Here is an 11,478-nt window from a genome sequence, read left to right as displayed (position 1 = left end):
CCTTTCTAATATAACCACGAGCATGGAAATAGCATCCGCAAAGCAATTTGTATTATGAAGAATATATCCCTTATCTAAATGCATAACCCCCGTGCAATCCAAGAATTCTTGAATAACATTTTTTCCAATAATTTTCCCGTCACCTACATGATAGATCTTTGTTTTAAGATGAGTAGGGGTTGCATTATCAAGAGGATCATGATTAAGAACGCAACATTCAAATTTTTCCTCAAGATTATTACTACTTTTTTCAATGATAAACTCCCCAGATTCGGACATGATGGCAAGCAAGCAATCTAGCACACAAGCAAAAAAAGCAAACAAAAAGACGAACGGAAAAAAGGCGAATAAAAAGGCAAATATTTCTGTATTTTTCTGAAAACATTTTAGAAGTGGGGAGAGGAAAACGAGAGGCAAATGGCCAATAATGTAAGTGCAAGAGATGAGATTTTATGTTAGGTACTTGGTAGGCTTGATGTAGAACCTTCCCCGCAACGGCGCCAGAAATTCTTCCTGCTACTTCTTGAGCTTGCGTTGATTTTTCCTTAAAGAGGAAAGGGTGATGCAGCAAAGTAGAGATAAGTATTTCCCTCAGTTAAGAACCAAGGTATCAATTCAGTAGGAGGCACAAGAGAGTCCTCAATACATGCACCTGCACAAACTAACAAACACATGCACACAACGAAAAAAGAGGTTGTCAATCCCTTCATGGTCACTAGCAAGAGTGAGATCTGATAGAAATAGGTATAAAAGGTAAAAGTAAATAAATAGCAGCAAGGTATTTTTGGATTTTTTTGTTTCATAGATCTGAAAATAATATGGTAAAAATAGACTCGGGGGCTATAGGATTCACTAGAGGCTTCTCTGTTGAAGAAAGCATATGGTGGGTGAACAAATTACTATTGAGAAATTGATAGAAAAGTGCATAGTTATGACGATATGTAAGGCAATGATCATGAATATAGGCATCACGTCCGTGACAAGTAGACTGACTCCTGCCTACATCTACTACTATTACTCCACACATCGACCGCTATCCAACATGCATCTTATGTATTAAGTTAACAAGAATAGAGTAACGCCTTAAGCATGATGACATGATGTAGAGGGATAGATCCAAAAAATATGGTAAAACCCCCATATTTTTATCCTTAATGGAAACAATACAATACGTCCCTCGTTACCCCTACTGTCACTGGGTGAGGACACCACAAGATTGAACCCAAAGCAAAGAACCTCTCGCATTGCAAGATAAATCAATCTAGTTGGACTAATCAATATATCGGAGATAAATACAAAACTATCTTAATCATGCATCAAAGAGTTCAGAGAAGACTCAGATAATATTCATAGATAATCTGATCATAAACCCACAATTCATCGGATCTCAACAAACACACCGCAAAAGAAGATTACATCGAATAGATCTACAAGCACATCGAGGGGAACATTGTACTAAAGATCAAATAGGGAGAAGAAGCCATCTAGCCACTAGCTATGGACCCTTAGGCCCGTGGTAAACTACTCATGCATCATTAGAAGGGAAGCAAGGTTGGTGTAGAGGCCCTCCGTGACCGAATCCCCCTCTGGCAGAGTGCGAGAAAAGGCCCCAAGATGGGATCTCACGAGAACAAAAGCTTGCGGCGGCGAAAAGGTATTTTTTGTGTGCCCCCTAGTGTACGGGGAATATTTGGGTATTTATAGAGCTGGAATTAGGGTTAGGAGAGCCTCAAGGGACCCACAAGCTTGCAGGGCGCCCCCCTAGGGCGCGGCCTGTGAGCTTGTGGCCCACCCGTGGCTCTCCTGGCCTCCTCCGAAGCTTCGTGGTTGTCTTCTGGTCCAAGAAAAATGCTCAAAAAGTTTTGTTCCATTTGGACCCTATTTGGTATTGATTTTCTGTAAAAGACAAAAACAAGGTAAAAACAGCAACTGGCACTAGGCATTAGGTTAATAGGTTAGTCCCAAAAAATGATATAAAATAGCATATCAATGCATATAAAACATCCAAGATGGATAATATAATAGCATGGAACAATAAAAAAAATATAGATACGTTGGAGATGTATCACACATGCGTGTGTACGCATGAATCCCTCCCACTGAGTCGAAGTGGGCAGCGGCCGAAGGGGCGGCGCACCACGACATGTCATGATCCGATCTTGCTCTGTGTTGGGACTGTCCGATTTTTTATGCAACGCACCACATCAATGTTGTGCATGGTATTCAAACAACATGCATGCATCACCTCCATACATACATATGCATGCAGTGGTTGTCTTCGAATGGTAATGTCCCTCATGTGGTTATCGGCGGCAAGCCTATATATTCGTGGGTCCGCGTGGACATCCATGATCACTTTGACCGACAACGAGATAGGTTACCATGCATGGTGGATTCTTCTTCTTTGGTTCGTGTTAGCGTAGTAGGTCATGGTGAGATTCCAGACCTAAGTTTGAGCGCATACGTACATATGCATGCATGTGAATCCCCATCATCGGCTCGAAGTGTGGTGTGACATATATATATACAACGCGTCGCTAACTAACCGTCGCTCCGTGTGGGGATTTCTGGTTCCAAAGCACGGTGCCACATCAAATTTTCGTTCCATTGGGTATTCAAACATCAACACTGATCCATACATATGTTTGGGCCGCACGCAGGTAGTGGTTGTCTTTGGGCACTAGCTACTTGCATGATTATTGGTGAGCTAGCCCATCTTTGGGGTCGCGTGGATGTCCATCACTTTGATCAACAACAAGAGAGAGGTTGTACGACCAAGGTGGATTCTTCTTGGTCTGTTTTACGATACATCTTGGTGAGATGCCCTCTCCCGCCGACTAAAAGTGTGTGTGTGTGTGTGTGTGTGTGTGTGTGTGTGTGTGTATGTGTGTGTTTGTGTGTTTGAGGGGGGACTGCTAGTTTGCACTTTCATAGGTGAACCTCCATGGGGTCGAGGATGTCCGCTTAATTTGCGAGGCATGTGCCACATCAAAGTTGTGAATTGGATATTTAAATATCACACCACTTTTTTCATACATATAGTTGGGCTACCAGCAGGTGGTTCATATGTGGTCTCACCCCATCTCGCGCCAGAAGCACACATTTCTGGGCCCGCACACGGTCCACCTTTCACTGGAAACGAAAGGGGGGGCATGGTTTGACCATGATGAACTCCCATAGGTTTAGTGTGTACGATAGGGTGATATGTTAGACCTAGCACGATTTGGGGGCATGCGTTCATAGCTAGGATTCCCCTCCTGCCGACACGAGGGGCGGGCAAGCAATACCGTGTGCTTTGTGAGACAGGTGCCACATCGAAGTTGTGCATTTGGTATTTGAACATCAAAGCACCATTTTCATTCATATTTTTGGTCCACATGCAAGTGTGTTCGTGTTCTGACCCTTTCCCGCGTTGTTTTTGCCAAATTTATAAACATTAGACAAGTCAGATGACACAACAGACACGGTTCACTCACACTACCTGTGTGCCATGTCGGTGCCCTTGTCACTCACATCAGCACAGTACATTGGGCTCCACGACGCTTCCCTCGCAATCTCAAAAATATGTACCCGCCTGCAGGGTTTTTCTGTTTGATAACACACGGTTATTATGTTCCGACCGTGTGTGATGTTTGTTGTTCCCGCTCCTGCCTACATCCCTCAAAAATATCTTCTCGGCTCGAGGGTTTTTCTGTTTGATAACACACGCGGTTATTATCTTGGGACCGTGTGCGATGCATCATCCAAGTTTTCAATAGCACCGGCATTTGACTCCCGCGTAGTAAAATTTTCAATAGCCACGTCATTTCCTCAAAACACCCCCCCTCCACACACACACCCCAAAACTCCTCGCATGCGCGCGCGCACACACACACACCCACCACAACCCCTCCCTCGCTCGAAACCCTAGCAAGGTCGCCGTCGCCGCAAGGCCTCCATTGCCAACATCTGCCAGTTTTCCCCTGCAGCCTACCCACCGATCTCCATACCCTAGTCGCCCTGAGTTTCTTAGATGACGCCTGTCAAACGCCCCCTTTCCCACAGATCCCCATCCTCCACTCCTGAGCGTCGCAACCTAAACCCGGCTACGCTTCCCATGGAGCTCGAGGAGCGACTGGCCCAAAAGAGGTGTATCGCGGCCTCTTCGCCCGACGTCGCCGAGGAACCTGATGACCATTACTGGCCGCAGGCTCTCAGTCAGCGGGCTAGAGTATGCGGGTATGTCATAGACGCTGGCTACGACATCGAGGTCGTTGACAGCGACGGCCTAACGCGGGCTATGTCACAGGTTAAGTAGCCCACCCCCAACCCCTCGGATTCAACCGCCATCAATCTCATCCTTGGCCCCGCCGCTGATCTCCTCTGGCTCGCTGTCAAGAATTTTCCATCCTACATCGCCATCGAGGCCCTTTTGTCATTTCTGAAGGACACGTTCTGCGACGATGGCTTGGGATCCACAGCTGCCAAGTCAGACCTCATCGATGGCGACCACGAGGAGGGCACCCTCTCTGGCTCTTCCAATGGGAAAGAGCCCATCTACGACATCAGGGAGGGCACCTTACAGTCGTGCTCTTCCAAGGGGAAGGAGCCCATCTGCGACAACATGGAGCGCACCCAGGGTTCGTGCTCTTCCCATGGGAACGAGCCCATATGTGACAAGTGAGAAAACCCATGATTTGTTTTGCCGTGTATCTTCACGAGGGAAACCCAAATGATTTGTTTTGCCGTGTATCTTCACGAGGGAAACCCAAATGATTTGTTTTGTCGAGTCCCTTTTGTAGTGTAGTGAGAATATGTCCAGTTTTAATTGCTATATTTGGTTGTTTGCAGTATGCCTTGTTTATTTCAGTTGTTCACAACGTGATGCTCTATATGTGCAACTATTTACTGTGCACTACATTTTCATCAATACCAGTTTTAAACATACCGATAGTAATGCATATATTTGCTTGTTGTTAAGCCTGTTATAGCTAGCATATGCCTATTTTAAAGTTTTTTGGTTGTTCGGTTGTTTGTAGTTAGCATATGTCCAGTTTCAAATGCTATCCTTGGTTGTTCGTATTATGTCTTGTTTATTCCAGTTATTCATAACATGATGTTCTATATGTGCAAATATGAACTGTGTAGTTCAATTTCATCAATACCAGTTTTAACAATACCACTATGAACTGTTAAGCATGTTGTAGTTAACATGTCTTTTCATTTTCATTTAACAATAACCAGTGTACTTAGACTGACACAATACCAGTTTGAATGACTATATTTGCTTGTTGTTAAATGTTAGGCCTGTTGCAATTAACACACCTTTCCACTTCTTGTTTTGCTTAACTAGCGTGCTTAAACCTGCACACTGAAGCTATAGTTTGGAGATTATTTTGTCTGCCATGGATATATTTGGTTGATGTTTAGCCTGTTGTGCTCAACATGCCTCTCGATGTACTTACACAGAACAATTTTGGGAACGACAGCTGTTTTCCATCGAGGTTAGTTTCGTCTCATGACTTATATATATACTCACTGTTCAGGATATCGGTAGTTGGTACCATATAGGCTGGGGCTGATAAGGGACTAATCGGTGAATCGGACTTTTAACTGAATATATCTGTAACCCATTTATCAGTAGGTTAACCAGGGTCATATGTAATATATCTGAGGCTACATAGCAACATGCATTGTACTAAATATCTAAATATGCAATCCTAGGCTACATAGCAACAAGGAAGAGTGTTACCTTAATATTCTGATGATGTCTAGATATACGTAGAAGAGCAGCAGCAATAACAACAACAGAGCAACAGTTAATCAGCCGATAATTTGTAAAAATGCAATAAACTCCCTCCGGCCCATAATATAAGATGTTAATTCATCCAATATGTGAGTATATTGTATGTTATAAGATATTATATAATGGGACAGAGGGAGTGTTGTACTACATCATTGTGCAATTGGTGTTTAGCTTCTAATATTAACTTGGTGCTTTTAGGTACATATGTCATTGGGAAAGATCCGTGCTTCGACCCTTTCTGCATAAGGGGCAATGAGATATTCATGAACCAGCATCAAGTGAGGAAGCTGACAAAGATTGTTAGTAAAATGGGTCAAAATATGGCAATTAAACTATTTATTTACAGTTTATCCAAGACAACAACGAACTGCAGGATGGTAAGTAAGAACCCTGCAGCCTTCTTTTTACTGCCCATGATGAGTTGTGTTAGATGAGAATGTCTGAATCTTTTTACTTTGCAGTGGGTCCCAAAGCAGTTTACTCAAGATTATCTCTCAAACTACATGATTGGTGGGCATGAAAAGGTTAAAGTATTTCTATCAGAACACAATGACTATCTAGATGTGTTCATGAAGACAGTGAAGGATGGGCGGTTGGCCATCACAAGGGGTTGGACTAGAGTCGTGCGTGCCTTCTGCATGGTTCAGGGCACAATATGGGCATTCCGCTTCACCTTGTTCAGCAACCAGAATGTATTTCGCCTCTTTCTTTACCGTCTTTAATAGTACAAGTATACAATTATGGTTCATCATTCTTTATTTGGTGCTTATGTAATTCTTGAACATATGTACATGTGAATCGAATAATGCATTGGTTGTTTACACCTGATGGATATGAATAAAGTTATAGCATACTTTCAAATTCAAATTCGGTACAATTTTAAATAGCAGCAATTAAATTAGGGTGAAATTACACTCCGTAGGTCATTACGGCACACACGGTAGGTAGAATACAAACGTGTGTGATATACACCATAATCCGACACGGTTCACAGAGAGGAAACGTGTGCAAGTATGCACACATTTGCGGTTTGGAAAGCGTGTGTGATGCCAGACAATATCACCAGCGGTGCGAGCAAACCAAATGTTTGTGATAGTTGTCTTATCGTACACGATTTACAATCATGAACTGTTTCTGATGTGGTACGCATCATAAATGTTGCATCACAGAATTGCGTGTGCGATAGTTATCATGTACGACACTGTTAAGACAGTCCGACGTTTCGTAATCCTATCCGACACTCGTACGATGATTAACTAATCTTCTTTATTAGTTATCGCATACGGTTCCGGAAAAGTGAATGTGTGTAATTGTCTGCTTATCATACACGTTCTATAATCGTGAACTGTTTGTGATGGGCCGCGTCTCGTAAACGTAGCACCACAGAATACCGACTGCGATGGTAATGTCAGCACACACGAGTAGCAATGATGGAGCACTTGAGATATTAGATATATCCCAAACAGTTGTGTGAAGAATCACGTTTGGGATAGGTGCGAGGATCACATACGCTTTGTTCTGGAAACCGTATGCATTCCTACTCCCTATGCCCGACGATTTTTGGATCGTGTGGGAAGGACACCCCCCCCCCCCTCCCCGCCCCCCTATCAGCTATCGCCCACATTCACTAGGCGACGGTTTAAAATACCATCGCGGAAAGGGGTTAAAAACCGTTTGTATAGTAACTCACTGTACCAGTGTGAGACTATGTACATGGTACAACCTGGTTTTCTCGTTTTGTTCTTCCGCATACAGTCCGTGGGGGGCATGTACCTCCGGAATGGATCCTATCCAATGTGAAGCTGATCACAGGACTACTCTTTGAATAGCAGATAGTCACCAACCTCTCTCCATGGTTAGGACCAGATTGGGGTCATGGCCGGACTTACGATTTGGGTTATCACTAAACGGGTGGATATGGACTTGTTTGTTATGTGCGGAACAATGTTGAGTCATCTACAATGGGTTGTAGCAGATTTTGATGGGTGAACGAGTACGAATACCTATAATGGGTCATTGGTGCATCCCTGCAGGGATAAATCTTTTCAAAAAACCTTGTCCGCAGTTATGGACGTGTAGCTTGGTAATAGTTCATAGATCAACTTCAAACTAATAACTGAAATTTTCCAACAAGTGAGTGTCTTGATTATATCTTCTTCGCGGGGTATACAAAGGGGAGGACAAGGTAGTGTTATGATTGTGTAGGCAGGGCAAATAGGTGATTAGTACATAAGATGTCTTGCTATGGATTACGATCTTTCATCTTATATCTGTTTAGACATCGTAAGTTGTAGTTAATGCTTAGTGCTTGCGGCTTCACCACTTATCCCCTCAATGCCTAGTTGTATTGTTAATGCTAGTACCTGTGGTTATGAGACTTGCTGAGTATCTTTACACTCACCCTTGCAACAATAACTTGAAGAGTATACTTCTACAATTGAGATGCAGATTCCAGATGCTATGTTGACTTCGATGATGTTGACTAGTAGAATAGTGGATTCCGGACGGTAGCCTGGAACCCAAGCGAGGGATCACCTGTTTTATTTTCCATCCTCTTAGGCACATGTTGGATTTTTTTTTTACTTTGACTCATGCTATCTTCCGCTGTGGTAATGTAATGTTGGACCGACTGGTGGTCTCTAATTGTAATAAATTAGGATTTTCACAATTTTATTGCCCTGTTTATATTTGTATGTTGCATCATCTGTAGTGGTGCTGTTATGATATTCAATTTGTAAAGTCCGCGGCATATGACAATGCTTGTATGTTATGAAGCCATGTGTTACAATGGTACTGTATTTGTTTCTATTCCAAACACAAACCGTAAGGCCTATATTTAGAATAATATTGCATATAAGGCCTTACAGGAGACACGGTGACGTGTTCTTTTTTAGATATTCAAATATGAACTACATACGGAGCAAAATGAGTGAATTTACACTATAAAATACGTCTATATACATCCGTATGTAGCCTCTATTAAAATCTCTAAAAAGACTTGTATTTAGAAATGGAGGGTAAGTTAACGTACTATATTTAGTAAGGAATTAATAAATTCAATTAATAATACTGATTATATAGTCTTCACTGTTATATATGGAAGAAAATAATATGCAGTTAATGCACAATTATGAGCAAGATAACAAGCAAAATTAGTGATAATGACTATATCATCTTAATTTGCTTCCAATTATATACTTTCGGTAGGTGTGTTATAAAAACAAAAATACATGTGCTGTAGCATTAAGTGGCTTCCGGGTTAAAGAATTGCCACTGAACCAAATCGGGGAGTGAAATATCGCCTAAGATAAGTACAATTTTAAAACGGATTAATGGCATAGTCAGACGCGTAGCGAGGGTTCGGTCTATATATACTCCGTAGTCCGTACTACTTCAGCCCACCAACTCAAGCAGACGGACACCAAGATGGATCCTCTGGTCACCCTCCCCAACGACCTAATTTTCATGGAAGTCTTGGTGCGACTGCCCGTGAAATGCCTTGCGCGCTGCAAATTCGTCAGCCCCAACTGGCGCGCCCGCATAGAGGGCGCCGACTTCGTCAGCCACCACCGCAAGCGCTCCAGCGCGAGCCGGCCGTCCATTCTTTTCATCCCCCGCAAGCATGGCATCAAAGACGAAGAAGAGTTCTCCGACGACATCAGCTTCTACCGCCTCGGGCCGGGACAGGAGCCCGACACCTTCGAGGACGAGGCAGAGCTGATGCTGGAGAAGGCGTGCCCGCCCGAAGCGGCAGGCATCACGAACGTGATCTACCCCATGCACTGCGACGGCCTGGTCGTCATCGCGACCGGCACGGACCAGGTATTCCTGTGCAACCCAGCCACCAAGGAGTTCGTCGCGCTGCCGCTCGGCACCCCGGACGTCGACATCCACTGCATGAGGCCTCCATCGGCAGCCATCGGCTTCGACCAGTGGAAGAACCAGTACGTCGTCGCCAGGTACTTCTACCGGCGCCGGTGCTACAAGAAGCCCAGCGGCAAGCTTGACTACGACATCGGGCACGAGGTATTCACACTCGGGAATAACTCCTCCTGGGAAGCCACCGCCGACCCTCCTCACGCTATCGGTGACACGCCACCGGTGTGCATGAGAGATGCCATCTACTGGGGGTGCGACGGCAGGGAAGACCCCCGGCCGAGCTCGCTGATGCGGTTTAGCCTGCGCTACAGGACGTTCGATTTGGTGCCATGCCCTCCTCGTTTCGCCTACAACTCTGGCATCGAGCATCTGGCAGATCTGGGTGGCAAGCTGTGCCACGTCAACATTGCGACCTCGAAGACGGCCTTTCACGTGTGGCAGCTGGCGGACGACGGTACACTGTGGTTGCCGCGCTGCCGGATTTATCCAGGTGATGGTAGTTATTTCGGCTTTGGTGCCTTCTTGCCGCTTTTGGCCGCCGGTGGCAGGATGCTGACGATGGTGTCCGACGTCGACCAGAGGTTGTACTGGTGCGATGAGAAGAGCGGAGATGTTGAAAAAGTGATGAACCTGGAAGATATCGATTTCGAGGAATGGGACGACTCAAACTACTGCATTCACCACGTCGTCCCTTATAGGGAGAGTCTCATCTCCATCAGGAACTATATGGTGTAATGCTGCTAGTCTTATCTTTTTTAATTTCATGTTTTGTTCATTAGTAGCTAGGTTCAACATACAATAAAGGGTTTGAGTGATATCAGGTTTTTGTCCCATAGTTTGTGTCTGAAGCAGGCACAAGTCAGTGGGTTTCCTGATATTGCTCCGAGCTCGCTACTTCTCTTTCCCCACCTCCTGTTCTTCCAGTTACCAAAAATACTTTGTATTTCCGTTATGAGAGTAATGGAAAGGGGTAGCCCGGCTCGAATAAAATAAAAATTAAAGGTTTTGAGTTATGGTATGTGCAACTAGCAATAATATGAGTAGAGTCCAAAATCTTAGGTAGTAGTGTAATTTTCTCTAAAACTGGGCTAGAATATCGAGCATGAATTGTAAAAATATACATGCATATGCAACCTCCATAAAAGAGAAGTGCTTTGGTACCCTTACCCCCCAATCCAAAAACTTTGAAAAGGTTTCTGATTTTTGTTCATCCAGTCAAGAGAATAATTCTCTGATTTATTCGGTAATTAATTAATTAGAAACTATTCCTAAACCATTTCATATTTCTAACTCTCAATTGACTCGCCTCCCTGGCCAGTCCCCTCGTCGAGATTTTGCTCTTCCCTTTCAAGCTCGAGCAAATTCCCTCACGTCGCACCATACCGCCGCTCCCTGCCTGCTCCTTTTTAATCCAAGGGTAAGTTATGATCTTAACCATAGATCTGCTTTGAAAATTCTAAACATTTTAAAGGGGTTGCCCAAGCACGCCTCCCATAAAAACTCAAGTGTGTCTTCACAATAAAATTTTCCATTCATCACGGTAAGAAAATGGCTTGACTGTGAGCTATCCTTTTGAATTAGCTCAGTGACTAGACAACATGTGTACTCTCTCCACCCATCTGGAAAATTAAAGTAGGCGTTAAAATTGGAGTGACCAGATGAGATTGTACCAAATTATGGAAGAAAACGCGACAGTTTCGTCGTGATTCATCACTAGAATTCCGGTAGGAAATCCGAATTTTTTAATTGGCGGACAAATTACGGTCGCATTATTTTGGTATGATTTTATAATCTTAGCGGCCATATGAGTTACT

The 11,478-nt window shown here is 43.9% G+C and overlaps 1 protein-coding gene across 1 annotated transcript; it reads left to right on the top strand.

Moving 5' to 3' along the window:
* The first annotated feature begins 9,211 nt into the window (after positions 1-9,211).
* LOC109761244 (putative F-box protein At5g52610) lies at positions 9,212-10,399 on the top strand. The gene has a single exon (XM_020320053.1). It carries the CDS (start codon positions 9,212-9,214, stop codon positions 10,397-10,399), a length of 1,188 nt encoding a protein of 395 aa, XP_020175642.1.
* The last annotated feature ends 1,079 nt before the right edge of the window (positions 10,400-11,478 follow it).

Source organism: Aegilops tauschii, chromosome 2 (assembly GCF_002575655.3).
Source record: "Aegilops tauschii subsp. strangulata cultivar AL8/78 chromosome 2, Aet v6.0, whole genome shotgun sequence".
NCBI lineage: Eukaryota > Viridiplantae > Streptophyta > Magnoliopsida > Poales > Poaceae > Aegilops > Aegilops tauschii.
Note: the sequence above shows the minus strand (reverse complement) of the source record. Positions and strands in the feature narration are given on the sequence as shown.